The sequence below is a fragment of the Tamandua tetradactyla genome, chromosome 5, assembly GCF_023851605.1.
Source record: "Tamandua tetradactyla isolate mTamTet1 chromosome 5, mTamTet1.pri, whole genome shotgun sequence".
NCBI classification, from domain to species: domain Eukaryota; kingdom Metazoa; phylum Chordata; class Mammalia; order Pilosa; family Myrmecophagidae; genus Tamandua; species Tamandua tetradactyla.
This window is the reverse complement of record NC_135331.1, coordinates 18,700,414-18,720,602: the sequence shown is the minus strand read 5'-3', so window position 1 is coordinate 18,720,602 and position 20,189 is coordinate 18,700,414. Positions and strand designations below refer to the sequence as shown.

At 39.4% G+C, this 20,189-nt stretch overlaps 1 protein-coding gene across 4 annotated transcripts in view; it reads right to left on the bottom strand.

Annotated features, from left to right (window-relative positions):
- Positions 1 to 20,189, bottom strand: part of SUDS3 (SIN3A corepressor complex component SDS3) — a 235,189-nt gene that overhangs the window by 198,932 nt on the left and 16,068 nt on the right. For 2 of the 4 annotated variants that reach the window (XR_013175608.1, XM_077159958.1), the window contains exons 7-11: positions 18,225 to 18,320; positions 17,196 to 17,257; positions 17,025 to 17,046; positions 15,688 to 15,793; positions 10,222 to 10,306 (exon numbers count right to left, since the gene is read on the bottom strand). Coding sequence is in view for 3 of the 4 variants with exons in the window: in XM_077159958.1 (XP_077016073.1) it covers positions 10,222 to 10,306; positions 15,688 to 15,793; positions 17,025 to 17,046; positions 17,196 to 17,257; positions 18,225 to 18,320 (371 nt within the window). In the remaining variant the exon portion in view is untranslated. The other 2 variants (XM_077159957.1, XM_077159960.1) reach the window with 2 other exon arrangements.

Below are 20,189 nucleotides of genomic sequence, written 5' to 3'. Positions count from 1 at the left end.
CAGGAACTGAATGGCTCACGGTTTTGGTGGCTGGGAGGGCTGCCTCTTCCCGGCAGCGTTCGTTAGTAGTAGCCTTCAAGAGGTGGCAATCTTTGTGCTCTTTCCCGAGCTTCCCCATCGCCTGGTGATGCACGGGGAGATGTCTTCTCCTTTTTCTTCCAGACCCCTGCTGGTTTCTGGCTCCTCGTATGGCTTTCGCTCTCCACATCTGAATTCCTTCTGCTTATGAAGGACTCTGGATCTGTATTAAGGCCCAACTTCATTCAATTGGGCCACACCTTGATTAAAATCACATCTTCAAGAGATCCTATTTGAGAATTGGTTACAGGGAAATACTAGTGGTCAATGAGAGGGAGAGGTATGTATAATTTCGCTCTTTTTTATTTCTTTTCTCTGGAGTGATATAAATGTTCTGAGAAATGGTCATGATGATGAATATACAACTATGTGATGATATCATGAGCCATTGATTGCACACCAAGTAAGGAATGTTCATATGTTAAGAATGTTTATGTTGTATGTTGATTTATTAATAAAGTTTTTTTTTAATGAGAGAGAGAGATCCTATCTGCAATGTGTTCACATCCACAGAAATGCAGATCAAGATCAAGATCATGTGAGTAGAATATATGGAATAAAAATAAATAATAGGGGAACAAATGTTAAAATAAATTTAGTTTGAAATGCTAGTGATCAATGAAAGCGAGGGTAAGGGGTATGGTATGTAAAATTTTTTTTTTCCTGTTTTTGTTTTATTTTTCTGTTGTCTTTTTATGTCTTTTTCTGAATTGATGCAAATGTGTGGGAAATGATTATGATGATGAATATGCAACTATGCGATGATATTGTGAATTGCTGAGTGTATGTGTTGGGAATGTTTGTGCTTCTTGTAATTTTTTTTTTTTAATTAATAAAAAAATTTTTTTTTAAATCAAGATCATGTTTAAATGGGGGTATATAATTCAATCCACTACAAGCAGCAAAGCTAGATTTAAATCCTGGTTCTAAAGCCTTTGTTCTTAACTGCTTTGCCACACTGCCTCTCAGTAAATGATCAATTATTCATTAAAGGAATCGGTGGTGAAATAGAAGTGAGTCCCGATTATCTCAGGGGACTGCCAATCTATGGCTGCTGTACCCCTACCCTGTAGCTGATTCCCAGGACCTGGGGGAACTGCTGTCCCAACTGGCTCTGGAAGACGGACTACTTTAACATCTTGCCCATCCACACCATCAGCTACAAAGAAGTGATGCCAATAGATTTTAGAACCAGCCTAGGGAAAATGAACACACTGCTGGGTTCCAACTTCTGAAAAACAGGAGAGAATCTTTTAAATTCTGGTTATTGGTCTTCCCATGTCAGTAAAGTGAATTTTGTTATTTTACAGATCTGCATCTCTAAGGGAACCAAGCAAACACAGATTAGAGAAAATGGATAAAGGGATAAAGCATCTAGAACCTATGCTGTTTGTATCTTTCTTACTTATCTCACTCCCCTAGGAGTCTTCCTAAACATTTTTTGTCTTAATATTCATAGCTATTCACAAAAACATCTACTTTGGTAAACACTGAAGTTCCTGAAGCTAATATATTTCTCACCATGACATTATGTCCAAAGAGAGTGAAACGGTGCCTGTGTGTCCAGAAATGAAGAAGTTATTCCTTCAAATTAGCGCTGCCTTTTTAAAAGCAGGAAAGGTGCTTAGCTTTACCAAGGATAGGGCTTGGGGGCAGCTCTAACACTGATGAAAGGTATCATTTCTGTCACTGTCTGAAGACTGCACCCCCAGGGCTGGTTGTTTGGCAGGTTGCTGACTGTAACTGGGCAGGAAGTAGGTGACACAGAACCGGAGTGTTCTTCCATTTCCATGCCTGCCGCAGTGGGACGACATGGCACAAAAAGGTCCTCCAACATCCAGACATAAAGATATAGGATGTCCAGCTCCATCCGTTTCTAGAAACTAGTTCATTGGCTCCTATCCCTCCCCCTCACTTAGTAAATAATAAAGGCAGCCAGGAAGAAAGTGATTTGGAAAAATATAGATACCTGGTTTCCTCCAAATGCTCTTATGTTGCTTATTAGATAAAATAGGCTCCATCAAGGCCAATTACTGTTTACATTCTAAATGGTTCCTTTTTTTCTTGGAACTCATACTTAGGCAGTTTCAAAGGAAAACAATCTCTTGGCTAGTAAGGATGACTCCCTCAACTATATTGCCAAGGAAGAAACCCAGAGTTATCTAGCAGGATAAAGGATCCTAGCCAATAATTCTGCTTTTACTGCTAACATCTGCTGTATATGAGGTGACCGTAGATTAAAAACAACACTCCCTAGGAAGCCAATGTGGATATATGAATGTAATTTTAACAATGGGGACAGGGAAAAGGACGCAAAGGATAGTGGTTGAGAGACGTGGCTTTGGAATCTGAATGAGGGAGTTACTGAACCACTTCTATGACTAAAGGAGTCTCAGTTTCCTTCTCTGCAAAATGGTGATAATCTGCTTTCCACAAGGTTGTTGTAAGGATTAAATGAGGTGAGTAAAGGGAATAGCACCTGCAACATGAGCTATATACTGGGTTGCCCATGAGTGTCATTCTATACCAACATGGTTTAAAAACTAGCACTTAGGGAGCACTCACTATGCATTAGGCAGAGGGCTGAGCTGAGTTTCATGGAAGAATCAAGCTTTAGATCAATCATACTAAGTTTGTTGAGTTTTTCTTCTCACCCCCAAATTGGGAGTATTAGAACCCAAAACATTCCAGAAAAGTCAAGTATAAATTTCAAGGACAAGGGCTGTTGCCTTGGTAACAAATGCGAGAGTGCGAGTTGATCTGGTTTTCCCCTCACCCACTTAGCCACATTCTTTGCTGGCAGCTCTACATGGCTGGGTGCTATGGAAGGCCTCAACAGCTCAAGAGCTTGAAGACTAAGGCAATAAGGATAGAGAAAACTAGTCAGACTGGTGGTAACTGGAAGGAAGCCCAAGTGGGTTGCATGTGCTGGTAATGTTTCTTGATCTGGATGCTGGTTACAAGAAGGTATTTATTTGGGAAAAAAAAAGTTAACTTCTACAATTATGATCTGTGCATTTTTCTGCATGAATTTTATTCTTAAAAAACCCCAACTTTTCAGACGGTATAATTTTGTTAATGGTGGTGACGGGAGCATAACATTGGGAGTGTGATTAACACCAATGAATTGTATATTTGAAAGTGGTTAACATGGAAAATTCTAGGTTATATATGTTACCAGAATAAAAATTTTTGAAAAACCACCAAAGAACTATACAAAGAGTGAATGAACCTGAATGTAAACAATGGATAATAGTTAATAGCGTAATTTTAATACTTTTTTTTATCAGTCATAGCAAAAGTGCCACACTACAGCAAAGTGTTAATAGTGAAAAATGTGAGGGAGAAGACAGATGGGAATTCTGTACTTTATATATATTTTTTGTAAACCTACAACTGCTCTAATTTAAAAAAAGCAAAAACAAAAACAATTTTAAGTAGTTACTGTCCCTATCCATTATCTACAGTATAAAGCACCCTTCTCAATGGGTGGGCCAGACTGGTCAGCTTAGGCAGCAAGCAGCCCCATTCACCCGATAACTCCCAGGAACTGTACTAACACTATTATTTTTTTTGTTAAGATTGGAAAGCGCTGCCCTAGAGTATCAAATGAATAACCTCCTCAATTGTGCTGTAAGGTTTTTCCCATCTGAGGTCAATTTCATTTACTCAATTTTTAATTAGATTCCTTTATCATCACCAACAAGTGGAGGAGACAGTGCACTGAACTAAGTGCGTTCATACCGCCAACATCACTGGACTGCTCTTTACAAACCTGAGTGCTAGTTTTTCAGACAGCATCCCCTATTTCACTCTTCACTGATAAATCAATAGTTGGAGGAGCAAATGCCTAGTATATCACTTTGTCTCCCCCAACTTCCTTTCCCTACACACCCTGGGGGAAAACCTCAAATAAATGTTCAATTATTTATCAAGTCAATGGATACAACAAAGACTCAATGCTGGATCTTATTTTAAAGTTTATTGTCATTAAAAAAAACAAAACAAAAACCCTATACTTCTTACACTGCTTATATTTTACATTTGCTTCTCAGGACATTGAATGTTACCATTTAATGATGTTATATAAAAGGTTCACTGACTACTTAAATTGGCTGCAAATTCTTTTTTTTTTTTTTTTTTTTTAACTATGTTCTGGTATTAAAGTGGTTTGAACTCTCTGGAAATTGGTGTAACATTAAGTATCAAGACTTCTAATTTCCACATAAAAGTCAAATTTCAAAATCAGGAGGAAATTATTTAGTACAAATTCAAGACTAAAAAGGAACATCAACCGAAAACAAAACAAAACACAAATATTGTAAAAAATAGGATTTTCCCCCCAGAATTAGGTAAAAATTGCAATCAACCCCCACTGTATTTTTTCAAGAAAAGTCATCCAGCCCTGAACACATAATACATGTAGCTTGATTTGCAGATAAGCCTGTGTGATCTTACACTGGCCTGAGTTATAAGTTTAAAAAAAAAATTAAGGTAGGTACTTAGACTCCATAAATACTGGTACCCAAATGAATGAAAACATACTGGCTTTGGTACGGCTACAGAAATCTACCTGGAAATTGTTCAAAAGGACACTGGCTTGGAGAGGGGGGTGGGGGGTGCGGGGGTGGGACAGGGAGGGGATGTGAGGGAGAGGCACCCAAAACCCAGTCAGAGGGAAAATAAATACTGGACCATGTCCATAGCAAACACTGTATTATGGTACTAGAGGCAACTTCCTCTTAACAAAACACGCAGACAGGTTTTTGGCCAAAGTTGTCTGGACCAACCATTTCAAAGTACAATTTCAGGAAATGGTTAGAATCTGGGAATTCATCTGGTGGTCTTTGGGGTCAGGTGAGAGAAAAAGACCTTTTGAAACAGGAATAGCCACCTGAGCTAAAGGTCAGTTTCCTCTTATCCTCTGTAATCTCAAAATGTTTCCCTCCCTTTAATTAGCTTTCGTCTATCACATAAATGTCTCCATCTACCACCAACAGCGCTTCTTCTGCCACTGGTCACCAAAGAGGCCTCGAAGAGTGGTTGAACTGCTGACTTTTCATCTCTGGACTAAATACAAAATTAAAATTTCTGGGAGTGGGAATATAATTTACGCTGCTGTCTCAAGTCTACTTTACATTCTTCCATGTTTTCACTGGATCGAGATTAATGACTATGAGGACACTGAGGGGCAGGAGATGTAGTGCTGGGGTGTAGACCATGTCTCAGCAGGTCCTCAAACACTCTTACAAGTTAAAGAACAGTGACAGCAAAAGTGCCCACACCCTGGTCTTCAAATAAATAGTTACTTCACAAAAGCACAAAGGCGGTGACAAGGCAAGAAAAAAAGGCAACTTGCTGCTGCTTAGATGTGGAAACCCCAGTGGTTCTCAACACAATCCTTTCCAATAAAAACACACTTTGGTATTCTGTTAACAAGGACAAGTAAGATGACCATAAAAAAAATTATTTTTAAACCACCCTCATATTTCATCTAAATAAATTTCCATCACAGGTCACTAGCTAAAATCCAACAGTCACCTATATGATGGGATATGATACACTGCACAGTGAGTAATCAAGCACACAAAGTTCTCTCCTACAGCGAAGGTGTCAAGAAACAAAAAGTAAAGTCCGGTTTACCCTGCACTTGGTTCACTGTAGTAAACATCATCATCATCCATGGGGGTTGAAGGGCAGAGAAGAAACAATGCCCAGGCAACTTTTGATAGACAGCATCATTTATCCCATTTTCTAAATATACTCCCAACATCAGAAAAAAAAAAGGATTATAAATTAAATAAAAATATATATGTACAAGTCTTTACTCTGGGTAAGGTTTGGTCTCTGTTGAAGCCAGGACTTGAGGTGAATTATATGTCCTCGCGGTCCCCTAAATAAGCCTGGTATATGTACATCAAGAGAGAATATAAGGAGAATCACTTGAGACCAAGGGAATTACTTACAAAGATGTCCTAGGACGTGTAAATCCTACTAATTGCCCACAGAGAAGTGAGCAACTACTCTAACCCCAAATTCTTTAAACATCTCACAAAAGCAACTAGAACGTAGAAAATCCCATCACCCAATGAATCATTACTCCCATTACAGGAATGAGACACGGAGTGCAGGGAAGGCCACTTCATCTAGATTCACTGGAAAGCATGAAAGCTTAGTGACAGCTAAGGCAAAGCAGCTTTCCTCCTCTTCAACCTGGGCCAGATCTCCTGGGGGACTATGAGGGCCAAGTGCCTGACAGAAAGTTCCATGGGTTCAGAATGGCCAATGTACAATTCAGCAAGACAGAAATCTGAACCATGAGTGAGAGTCTGAAGCTCATGGATTATTGCACTATTAATCTCACCTCCCCGTCTACAACAAGTAACCCAGACAACCACAGTCTGTGGCAGGTATTATTTCATCTACTTGGAAACAGGGGAGAGAAAAGAAATACAAATTAAAACTTCTGAAAAGACCACTTCTTGTTCCAGCCTGAGCTAGAACAAATGCATAAGTGTATTTAAATAAACCACTTCCATTAAATAACATTTAAAATATGGTAGCTTCGGCACATTATGAATATGAAATTTCCTCTCCCCTCAACTCTATTTAGTTCAATGCACAGTCCCCAGGCAAATTTTTCTGTTGTTCAGTCAGCAGAATGGATGGCATGTGCCAGATGTTACACAAGGCATTTATTTCTCTACGGAGGCTGAGAGCCGGGAGAATTAATCTCCTTCTGCTAGGACCTCTGCCCCAAGCTTCTGGGGAAACAGTGAATTGGGCTCGACAAGGGAAAGCTACGTGATCTACTAATCAGATTCAAGACATGAAAATGAATTGGAGAGTGTATCCCTTCCTGTTCCTCTTCATGGTAGAAAGATCTAATTACTAAAAGAGCTATCTGTCCCTTCAAACTCAAAAGGAAAAAAAAAAGTTAAAGACAAATCTATGTAAAAAATAAAGACACAAAAGAAAGTACATCAACCTCCAGTACCCTCAAATGTAAAATAGTCCTGTGGTGGCTGATGTCTAGAAGAGGTCCAGGCAGGTAAGACTGACACAAAGACGGAAGTGTCCGGCCACTAAAGTGCCTTGTAGAATCCACAACCGTAATCTCCCTTTTCAAGGCCAAGTAGCTATTCCGAGTAAGTTAATTTTTTTTTCCATTAAGAACAAAACAAACCAAGAATAAAAACCACTCCAGAAAAAGGGCCAAGGGAAGAACACTAATAGATAGTCAAGCCGCTGACCGCCGGCGGATCACAAAGAGCCCACGCTGCAGCTGGCCCAAATAGATCCTCATCTTTGTGCTGTCACTTGTTTTCCTCACCCAGATCTGCACAGAAGAGAAGGAAAGAGACAAGGTGAGAGAGGCTATGAAATACTGAAAAGCAAATTTTCCAGAGCATCAAAAAATGTACATGAATTAGGTGTGGGCAGAAAATCGGCAACTCAGTCTCAAATGATCTGTTTCAACTGGTGAAGCCTTCGCAAGTTTCTCCAACACCTTTGGCCATCCTAGAGGTACCCCACACCCCTTCAGTGCAGAGAGCAGGCAGCAGCCCTTGCACTCATTTCCTTCAGTGTCATCTCTTTTACCTGAGTAAGAAAATGTAAACTAAACACTAGCGATCTTGGGTTTCTATTTTTGCCTTGATCTTAAGGACTCTCTGATTTGGTTTGATTATAGGGTTATCAACATTCAGAATACATATATTCATGAACATAAATTTCCAATCAAATTTGGAAATATTTTCCTTGCCTCAAGGGAAATTCATATTATAACCTTTCAATACTCTGTTTTTCTGGAAATAAAGGCTCATGGTTGTATAAGTTTGCCAGCTGCTAAAGCAAATACCATACAATGGGTTGGCTTAACAAAGCAGGAATTATTGGCTCATAGTTTCAGAGGCTAAAAGGCTTGCTTACTTCTGAGGTGAGAATGTTCTGTCTGGCCAGCAATCTTTGGGGTTCCTTGGCTTTTCCGTCACATGGCAATGCACATGATGGTGTCTTCACCTTTCTATTCTGGGTTTCACTGACTTCCAGTTTCCGGCTGCTCTCTCTGGCTTCTTTCTCTATGTCTAATTTGCTTGGCTATATGGACTCCAGCCATATTGGATTAAGGCCCACCCCCTTCAGTTTGGGTACACTTTTACTAATAACATCTTCAAAGGTCCTGGAATTGAGAATGAACTCTGGCTGACAAATGCCATCCATAAGACAATTTTACAAACGTATCTCCTTACTCCTCCACTCAATTTGGCGGTTCTAAAAAACTTACTCTCAGGTTCTAAAAAACTTACACTCGGTTTCATCTCAACTTCTTCAATATGATTATTTAGCAACAGAGAGACCTTAAAGTCAATGCATTGGTTTAAACATTTTTTAAACCTGAAGACCTCATATGAAGTGAAGCTTTTCTTCAATCTGACAGAACTATTTTAAACTTGAAAACTGATCCCAAGAAAGGCTGAATCGGGTTGTTACCAACACCTTCAGACCAACCCACAAACCTTGCCCAGAATCAAAGGTCAAATGGCTCCAACGTCACTTAGGATTTGATCTGAAAATGACCTGGAACACTTTCAAGAAATGAGAAATGTTTCCCCATTACCAGACTTGCATGCCTCTGATGCACTGAAGCATCTTTCTTCATGAGACATGTCACAGCGTCACCATTTCCTTTGTCAGACATTTCTGACACAATTATGTCAAAACGTAACAATCTTCAGCAAAGAGGGAAAAAAAAATCCAACTTGCAGTTCTATTTTCCTGAAAAATCTTGAAATGTCAAAAGAGAAAAGAATGAGCTGATTCTGGGTTGGCTTTAGGTAATGGGAGGCCACAAGTGCTTTATATAGCACCCAGCATGGCCATGCACAGAGTGACATCATAACACCCCTTAGGTGAAGATTACAGGTCTCTCTTAGGCTCCTGTTCTGTTTTTCACTTGGCTGGAGGTGACTCACATAGACGCTGAGCCCCAGAGAAGAAGGAAATTCATTTATTTGGAAGGCTCTCTCTAACTTCTGAGTAAACAATCCTTTTGCAAACCAGTCACATTTGAGGGCATTTTCAATTGAGGAAGCTGAGAGAATAGAAGAGGCTTAAGTTATTTCATAATCCAGTTTCATTAGATTTACTGTGCACTGGCACAAATAAGTTACAGAGGGTAGAAACATAAAAATCAATTTCTTTGTAGACATTAATGGGCTGATAAAAGATCAAGCAATACAACTCATAAAGTTTAACTTTTAAAACTACTAACAATACAAGACACCCATTGCTGACATCTTCCTAGTTTGGGCCAGTCAGAGAAATCCCAGTGCAGTTACATTAGCTTCGAGGGTAAGCCACTGAGCTGACTTAAGACTCAAACCCCCTCCTATGGGGGTGACTCACAGGAAAAAACCTAAGCACAGAGCCTGGTAGTTTGTAGTTTAGAAACACAGAAGGACATGCTAGATTGGAACAACAGCAAGCAAGACTAAGATTCAAAGCCAGCACCCACTTAGTGAGCATTTACTATGTGTCAGACCCTTTGTCAGGAGCCTTCACAGGTCTCATTTAAATCCCTGCAGTAGGGCGGACCACGGTGGCTCAGCAGGCAGAGTTTTCACCTGCCATGCTGGAGACCCAGGCTCAATTTCCAGTGCCTGCCCATGCAAAAAAAAAAAAAAAATTAAATCCCCACAGTAAGAAACAAATCAATTAGTACAAATGAAAGTTCAAGATAAATAACAAAACAAAGGTGGTATATGCTCCACAGGCCAGCTTCATTCTCAGTAGATGGCTACCTTACAAAGAAGCAGGATGTGAATACACAGCACAGAGACTTGCCTTTTATTTTCTTCTGTAATCTAGCTCTGTAGCTACCAAATCAATTCCTGTACAGGAAGTTGACAAATACCACAAGGAAAACACTAATAAATATATTTGTAGACAAGTAAAGTAAGGGATTTTCACGGGTGAGTTTGACCATTCTGTTCTGCCTGAAAGTGCAGACTTTAGACTCTAACCCACATACAACCCATTGGGCTTTCTTGGTGGTACTTTCTCATTTCAAGTTTGTCCTGATGTAAATACTTTGCAAAGCAAATTTTGCTTTCCTAGAGGGTAAGGGAGTGTGGTCCCTACCTCATTGGCTCCAACTGAGCTGATCACACAGCTGAGTTTCTGGTTGTCCTTTGACTCCAGATAGATGGCTTGGCTCTTGTGGTACCTGTGAAAACAAGGCACAAGTGAAAAGAAAACCCACTACCACTAGCAAAAAAAATATAATAAAGAGGTCTTCACTTATACTGGAGGATAAGTCTGGATTTCAGAAGGCTTCATTTTTAATTAAAAACTATATCCCTACCTCCTGCCCCACCCCAAAACACTGAAGGGTGACTAGGTGGAGGAAATCAACACGTGCACTTAAACAACCATCATGTGGTTAACTTTCCATTAGTCCAAGTAAGTCATCAACAGGAAGAAAGGCCAAATTCAGATGTCACTTTTGGACAGTTACTCAACAAAGATTCATTAAACACTTAGTGTGAACCTCTGCATGCTAGAGATGGATGGTGAACAAGGCCACACGCCCCTGCCATCACAGAGCATCAAATGCAGCGGCGTGAAGAACATTAAGTAATTCCTCTCTGACAAGTTGTAATTAGATAAAGTTTAGAGTGTCATGACATAGCCAAAAGGTATCTAATTGGGCCTGGACAGCCAGGAAAACCTCTCTGAATGAATGCAGGACACAAGACAGCTGCTCTCCTTTTAGCCCTTGCATCTACTCTTTTGGCCCTGTAGTGCAGGGCCACCTCCAACTTCAGAAGTTCAGGGATGAGGACAGGGATGAAAGTGAGGGAACCAGGGCTAATGCCCAAATGGCACAAAGACAGCTGCCACAGGACACAGGAACAGCTGCTGGATTACAAGAGTTGGAAACATCAGCTGAGCTGCTGCTGGCTGCCCTGGTCTGAGCCAGCTCCAGTCCATTCAAGAACATAGCCTATGGTTCATTTGGGCTGCAAGCTCTGACTAAACAGACCCACTAACTCGTGTAAATCCCACATCTCCTAGCAAATCACTACATCTTCTTATTTCTCTAGGGGGAAGAAGGGAGACTCTCTGATTTGCAGGTATAATGAAATAACCTATTGCCAAGATATCACAGCTTAAAAATGCACTTCACTCCTTCAATGATCTTTTTCCAATCTAGATTCTGAACACTCTTTAATCTGCTACTTAGGAGCTGAAAACTCAGATTTCCAAGTCAAATTTTCTTCATGAAAACACTGTTAAAAGAAAATGAATCATAAATGCAATTAAAATAGTGAGATTGGTTTAGACCCAAGCTTTAAAGCTGCTTTTGGCCGTAAGAGCAGTTGGTAAACTAGGTCAGGGGACCTTCATTATGCTAAACGTGTAATATTGCAAGGTCTGAATTGTACAATGCATGAGGAGAGGCTGAATTAGCTCACAGCAAAACTGTAACTCTGCCACTTCCCTCGGTTTCCCTCCCAAGTCCAAGCCAACTATCCTATGTAAAGAGTAATATCTTGAATAACAGTTAGAATAAAAGTAGAGAGGGAGAAAAGCATTCACAGTTATTCTATGGGGACTGTGAGTTATTAAAGAGATAAAAAACAAAAGAAAATGTAACTAGCCTCTAGTCAGTCTGATACTACTTTCTCAATACTTTAATAAAGAAAAGCCACGCACATGGCAAAAAAGTATATTAATTGTGTAGAAACATGCTCAATATACTAAGTGAAAAAAAAACCAGCCTATGTCTATTATATTCTTGAGTTTGTAATAAAATATATATATATTATATGTGTATCATATATTTATATATATACACACAGAAAATGGGGTAAATGTATATATTAAAATATAAATTGCATTAATATATATCAAATGTAAATTAAAATTTTATAAAATTCCTTTTTTGCATAACCTTTCCTACAATAAATAAGTATTAACTATATAAAAAAGTAAATAACTATTTTTTTTAAAGCCACAATATCGGAAAGTAAATAACAAATGGGATAAAAATAAAAATGTCACATGTCAAACAGGTCTGTCTGAGACAACAGTTAACTCTGGAAGGCTATTCAAGTAATTCTCATGAGATGTGTTGTAATTTCCTTCAAATGTGCTTAGAACCCAAAGTCCATCACATCTGACTGGCCAGAAACTGAACACCAAGAGTAAATGATGCAGTCTGGTCCGTTACCCAAGAAGCGCCCTGAGACTAGAGCACGTGGCCATCTCCCAAACCTGCCTGCTCTGGGATCGCTAGAAGGCACTGGTTTTAACAATGCCACTGCTCCCATCAGCTCCAGAGGAGAGGTGGCCAGCAAGCTTTCTGAAGCAGCCAACTTCCACATCAACTCATTCCTGCGTCCCTCTTGAACCAGAGTCTCTGGGACTATAAGGAGATTCTCATTTACCATGCAATGGTTTTGGTAAACCACTGTCCCTGGATAGCAAATCTGAAATTACTCAAATTCTCTGAAAAAATTAAGTCTTCAGAAATTAAAGGTATCGATATGGAAGTTTTCAGATAAAACCAAAAAGTATATGACCAACTTATTTTTCAATTTTTAAAGACTTTAAATTTTAAAGAATTTGAAATATATTTGACATTTAAAAAATACTTAAAAGCAATCTTTATAGAGCGAAATTAGTAAAAATATACATTTATCAACTTTTTTTGCCAATTAACTACTTTCTTCAATCTGCGTCTCAGCTCTGCTGGGAAAAAAGAAAAAAAACAACTTTAAATAGCTTCTTAGAATAAGCCCCAAATGTCGAACTGACTTTATTACTTTATTACTAATGGAAATTCTGACCTGGGAATCCCGACAATCAAGCTCTGCCTCTGCTATTAAACTCAATGAACTAGAATTACCACTACTATTTTAGAAGAAAGCAATTTCTTTGAAGGTGGAACACAAAGTGGGGCAGGGAGGGGGTTGAATTAATTTAATTTTGTATCCTACTGGAAATCCTGATATTAACATTTTACTTTCCCCCAAAATGAATTATATGTAACAGCTATAGGATAAGTACAAAATTCTAGTTGTAAATAATCTCTGCTTTCAGTTCTTCAACTTCCGTGTCTACTTAAGAGCAGAGGATTAAACCCACTTAAGCGAGTGGGTGACTTCATTTCTAATTCATTCTGATTTAAAGTGAGGAGTGAAAAAAGTCCCCCAGTACTATCAATAATATTAGTTATTTAAAAACAAAACCTACTTTCACAGTATTTCCTAAGAGGGACTATTAGTCCAAATCTGAAGGTGAGGAAAACATAGAACATGATATAAAATGCCTTAGTGGCAGTGTAAAGCCAAGGCAAAGAAAACAGGCTTTCAAAAGGAAATGCAGCTTGATAAGTGTTCATGCCAAGATGGGAAGCCTGAATCACAATCAATTTGCTGAAGTCATTTAGAGCTCAATGAAATATGTTTTGCCAGGAAAACTGTTCCACCAGAATACTCCAAACCACTGCAAAGAGCATAAAGTGGTTCAGCTGACCTTTCAGCAACAGATATGACTGCTGAAAAAGAAAGAAAGACTAAAACCTCCAAAATGACAAGGATGTTACAGCAAAGTATCAAGAGCCTGGTGAAACATGAGTGGTTCGTTCTGTGTGGGTGAAAGCGTCAGCTGGGATGCCAATGAACACCTTCCAATTATCACCAGGGAAGAGAGGAACCCACCTTTCAACAGATGCTTTATGAGGTCTGATTGCCAAGGCCAAAGAAGAAAAACACATAAAATACAGAAAACAGTATTCTCAAAATATATTTAACAACAGAGTAAGAAACTTTTATGTTCGCTGAAAAAGTAAAATGCTTCCAGAGAATTTATTTCTAAAAACTGCTGCTACCATTTAAGACACTGGAAATTCCTTCAAGATGTTTAGAAGTTCTGAACATATCAAACCTGACCACTCTGTATACATTATCAAACACCAGTCACTTTGGATCCTCTCTTTAAAAAAAAAAAAGAATTTTATTTCACTGCATTTTCAACCTCAAGACTTGTCTCATAATGTCTAAGAATTAAAGCTGGAAAGAGGAAGATCCGAAGCCACACAATTAGAAACTGAACATCATTTCAAATATCGCATGGCTTTAAGATTCATAAATCCGTAAAAACTTTAGTGATAAATCTCATCATTTTCCAAGACGGTTCTTATGTGTGGGCTTGATCTTTAAAGGTTATTTGGTTTTCATTATTAGAAACATTTTTCATCTTGTTTTACTTCTTGGTGTGATGAGCGGTGCGGTCCTGCCACCTAGTGGTCACATGTTCTGATAAGCCACGTAATGATACACTGCTCAATGACCTTTTTGAAAAATGCCAAAGAATAATCAAATCAGAAGGACAGAAATCACTAATTTAAAACAAGTCTTCACCACCTCCTAGGTAACTAATTCAGTGCAAGTTGACAGGTGGAACTGATTTATTTCAGTAACGATTAGATATCTAAGCATTTCTGCCAAAGCAGAAGTATAGGATGATAATGCTGGTTTGTTTGTTTGTTTTCTTTTAAAGCTCAAACAATTCAAAATAACCATCACCATAATTTTTGAACTTATGGTTAAATAAAGATACAAAAACTCAAAGAACAACATAACCTTTATACAGAGACCATGAAGTAACCCAGAAAAACATTCTGAATAAAATCTAGTGAAAAGGCAGAACACAATCAAGGGTCCACTGTGATTTACACGGAATACAAGCATGCTCGCACATGTACAAAGAATAGAAAGACGGCATCAGAATTAAAAGAGTTGTAAAAAGGGGGCAGGATCTGGGGTAATTTAACAACTAACATAATGCTTAATATCATAAAAGCAACAAATGTTTCTTGAATGAAAAAAATGTTTGAGCTTTAAAGGCTTTTTCATATTGTTTTGCCATTTCCTTTTCAATGAAACTGTTGGTCTTAAGACGTCAAGCAGTCTCCAACCTAAACTAGTTGATATTTTAGGACACAGTTCCCCTAAGTGTTTCCTAGGAGAGTCTTGCAGTTGGATGATGCATGCAAAATGGGTACCACGGTCAAATAAAAAAACTTAACAAGATCTCAGAAATTCACATTGCATATAAGCATATCACAGGAACCAGTCTTACAATAAAGATAACCATTGTTTTAAATAGCATTAGTACCCCCTAAACTCATTTGACCATGAAATCCTTTTTTCCATTGAACACCTATTAACTTTAGCACAGGGGCAAAGTTAAGAGGAGACAGAGGGGAAAATATACTCTGGGTCCCAGTCCACGGGGGCACCACAAGAAACATGAGCTCACCAATTCTAATATGGTGACAGCAGCACGGAGAGAGAAGGAAGCCATTATTCTTCCCAGACCACCATTAGCAGGGCACATTTTGGGGGAACGCTGGCTTCAGAGATCTTAGTGATCAAGATCCAATGATTCCGGATACATTTTTAAACGTTCCACTTAAGTATAATGTAAATTAAGCAGGAGTTATGCTATGAAATAACAACTATAGATTCCGCAAACCTCTTTCCAAATGGCTCTTTTGAGACTCTTACAGGAAAACTGTGTTTTTCCATAACATACCATCTTTTATCATAGTACAATTTGCCATCTTCTATGCGAGCTTCAAACCTCTGAGCTGGAGACTCTGCAGGTGTGGCAGGCAAGTGCTCAGGAGAGGATGGGGATGCTGGAGAAACCAAGGAGATATTTAAATAACTAAACATATAACAAACATGTGCGAGTCCACCAGCTAGCAAACTTTAAGTGAAATGCTCTTCATACTCAAGATCATCAGCACAAACCCCTGCAGTTGTAACAAATGAAAGTTCAACAAAATTCTTTCTTGGATATCTAACCTGATTCTCAGAACAACCCTGTGCAGCAGACCAGGCACGGGTTGATTTCACCGAACAGAGGAGACACCTGAGGCTCAGAAAGGTTAAGAGACTTATACAAGGTCACTTACAGTGGGACTAAAATTCTGGTCACCAGCAGAAACCCCAAAGGGCTTTTGATATGTGTATCTCTTTCAAGGGCTTCTGATATGTGTATATCTTTTTAAAAATTTTGTAAAAAAAAGAAATTCTGAGGAATAGTTTTTTACTGAGTAGAGCAGGCTATTTGGCGTGTACAGAGTCAAAGTAATATGGTGCTAGCAACTTTGGTGGATTCAAGTGATCTAAATTCACAGCCAGCTTACTCACATAGCCCCTTTCCCACCTGTCTCCGTAAGTCAGGACAGTTCCTCGGACCACAGTGGCCCAGAGGAGGAAATTATCTAGGGAGAGAAGAGTACTGTTTTCCTTTCACATGACTTTGTGAGTAGAGGGATGTGTGAGTAATCAAAGTGCCTTAAGAAAAAAAAAGGCATTACCAAGCCAGAATTCTATTTTGCAACCTGGCATTCATTGACTCTCAAGTGCTGCCTGGGAAAAAACTGAGTGAACAGCGAGCCCACCTCTTTCCAGAACCTTGACTCAGAGCAGCCTACATAGTCCCTTCCCAGAGCCAGGCCGCAAAGAGCCATGGGAGCAGTAATACCCAGAACTTACTCCAGAAAGCGAGTCATAATGGAAAAACCCACCTAGTTTCCTATTCAAAAATGGCTGCGTTCTTAAATCTTATGCCTGATATCTACACAGAAGGAAACCATCACCAGCCAATCAATCAAATGTCTCTCTCACAGTAAATCCTAAGGAAAAGACAAAAATAACTTTAACATAGCAGGATTTGAAAAAAGAAAAAATCCCAGAGGTGGGGTGCACTTAAGGTCCCTTCAGTTTTCATGATGACTCTTCTTAGACAAATGACAAACATTTTCTTTTCAAGGATTGCAACAATGCCCTAACAAGTGTTGCATGCTTTTCCAACAACATGAAAAAAAAACTGCACAAATGGCAAAAACATCATGCACTTACCTGGTCTCTTGGGTGACTTAAGCTGTAGGAAGAACAACAAAAAAAATCTTAGAGAAAGTCATTTCAAATGCAACTTAAGGTGTCAGAAGTTTCATGAGTTAACAAGTGACATGTGAACAGTGAAGCAGAAAACCATGCCAAGGCCAAGGTTTCAAATAAATCAAACTGTACCTTATTTAACGTTCTCAGATCCTCCATAATCTGTTCATCTGTTAACAAATAGTTTAGCTGGGGTGTTGAGAGTTAAAGGAATGTGTCTAAAATAGAGTTTCCAAATTGACAAAACCATATTCTAGAATTTAGAAAGTCTGATTATGCTAAGTAATGCTTTTTTCTTTTTCATTAAAAACTAAAAAGAGTTTAACTTTTCAATAAATGATGCTTTTATAACAATAATTTGCTTCTTGGAAGTCTGATTCTTCTACTAAATGTTGTGGTGCCCAAGAATGAATTCACATTCTCCATCTTACAGATTTCTATGATGAGAAAGTAGAACGAAATTCATTAGGTAACTATAATAGAAAGAGCATATGAATTTCATCTCCTGAATTTATCAAGAGCTTTTGTACCGAAGGCTCTGAAGACTTTCACACACACATGCGGCTAATCTTTCCGAGCAAGTTAGAATCCTCAGGTGTGAAGGTGAAAGACTTGAAATCATGCTCTTGCTTGGTGGCAGACTAGTAACTGAACCATTCTGGGAAAGCAGCTATTTATTACCTCCTTAAGAGGGACAGAAACACTTCCCCATTTTTATTAGTATTTTGTCTGACTAAAATCTCATTTGCTGTAATTTATAAACAGCTAGCAATCAACCATTGTGGGGATACAGACCATGGGGGTACATGAAGGTAGAGATTACTGTCTTCATTTCACAGGTGAAAGAATCTAGGCACATGAAGTCTGAAGTTGCCCCTGAATCTTGGAGAGTTAAAACAAGGTTGAATTTCAAAACAAAATATCTTTCCAAATAACTATTTTCCATAAAATCCCTCCCACTAAAAGCAGCTGCAATTGAGGTCTCCAATAATAAAATGGCCAACACCTATCTCATGGAATAAATCATTTATACACTCTTTCCAATCAAGTATTAATATTTTCTGTAGGACAAAGGCCATGTACATCCTACCAAATGGAAAAACAATGGATTAAATAGGTTTAAGAAAAAAAAGGTGATGAAAGCATAATGCACATGGATATCTGGAGCAGGTTTTCTCCTCTTGTCTGGGATGGGGACAGGATCATTTGGCCTCCTCCGCAACTTTCTGGTCATGATGGGTTTCACTTCCATAGAATCTGTGGCAAGAATGGAATGGGTCAATCTATCCAACTCCCACTTGATTAGTGTAAATGCCCAGTCTTAAGAATATCTGTACCACAGCCACCCAATCAGAACTGGGTTATCAGGGACATTGGTCCCAGACAGCCCAAGCCAGGTGCTCATATCAGACTTGAAAGAGTCTGTGCTTAGAAGATTCAGACCAACAGAGGTAGGCACACATCCCCCCGAGAGAATGTAGCCTGCCAGTGTGACGCTAGAACCACCACAGTTCTCTCTCCAGCACCCTCAAAAGCTAGGGGATTTTCTTCCTCTTCTCTCAAACTCAGAGGCCATGGAGTTGTAGGCTCCTGGGATTAGAAAGAACCTTAGGGTCAACTTAGTTACTAATTCCTGCTCTTCCCACTAAGCATGAGTAAACGCGAACCTATTGCTGTTAGTATAAAAGGATCTTTTAGAGGCCAATGGCCTCACTGCCAATGTTTTTATATTAGGTCTTCGTTTACAAACTCAGACTTTTTATTTTTCTTTTATAACCTTTTGGAGCTGCTTGACTATCAGGAAGATATAATTAAGGCTTCTTTCATTCTTCTTGACTTCCCTCTGCAGTCTGACTCTGCTGCTGACTCCCCATCCCTTAAAAGCTCTCCTTCATGGCTCCTGCCACAAGAAACTCTACTGATTTGCCTCCTTGGGGTTCTTTTTACTAGTTTCCTCCTTATATAGTGGGGTCTCAGGGGTCCAGTCAGTCCTCAGCCTGCAGCCCAGTGAATCCCAGACCACCAATTCCAGTTCCACCCACCCTTCTGGACAGGAATCTATACCTCATGACATACTCTACATGCTCCACACGAACTCACTTTCTGCTTCACTCCCCAAGTGTGCTATTCTCCTGGCCTGAGACGCAACATCTATTCATCCTTCCAAGGTAGAACAAAGTCCATCATATATAACCCATCTCCTTCACCCCTACATAAAATGTACAAGACAATGTCAATCTGCTTTCTAACTACTGCCCATCTCTGTCACCTCATCATCTTTTTACTCAACAACTAAAATGACCTTGGATGGCCTCTCAGACCCCTACCTTGGCCAATCCATCTCACCCCACCCTCAAAGCGATCTCCCTAAAACACAAATCAGGTTACTTTACATATCACTCCTCCCCCTAAACATTCCAGTGGCTTTCCACTCCCTGCCCGATAAGAGCCAAATTCTTCAGAATGGTGACCAGGGCCCTTTGCAAAGTAGGTCAATCCTCACTTCTGGTCTCCCTCACTTCTTCACTGACAGTCACCCTCTCTGCTAGCTTTTAGCTATGCTGTGACCCCAAAGCACCATACTTTGTTATGTTTCCAGGTCGCTGCACAGGCTGCCCTTTGTGCCTTGCCTCCTCTTTACTTCCCAGACAACTCCCCCTACACGACATCCTTCGAGAGTTAGCTCATATCTCTGCGTTCTGAGATAGCATTCATATGCAGAGTCACTCCACCTTCCACATAACCAAAGCATTTGTACAGACCTCAACCATGCCAGTTGCCACCCTCTATTGGACATTTTCACCAATCAAAGATTCTTGAATTCAACCCCAGCACCTAGCAACAGCTCTGGAACATCACAGGGGCTTCACAAAGTTCTCTGCAGAATGACCAGATGAGGTCAGTCCTGACGAGGAGATAAAGTTAATCGTGATTCTTCATACCACCAGAAGAACAGACCGGACAGTGTTATAGAATTCAAATGTAGCCCTTCTGGTACAGTGATGTGCAGGACCTTCAAAAACATAATAAATGTGCCTTCCAAAGTCCAAAGACAGTTTTGCAGGCTGCTCTTAAGAGAAATGGCTAACACTGAATTTTTTTTCCCCATGAATAGCGGTAAAATGG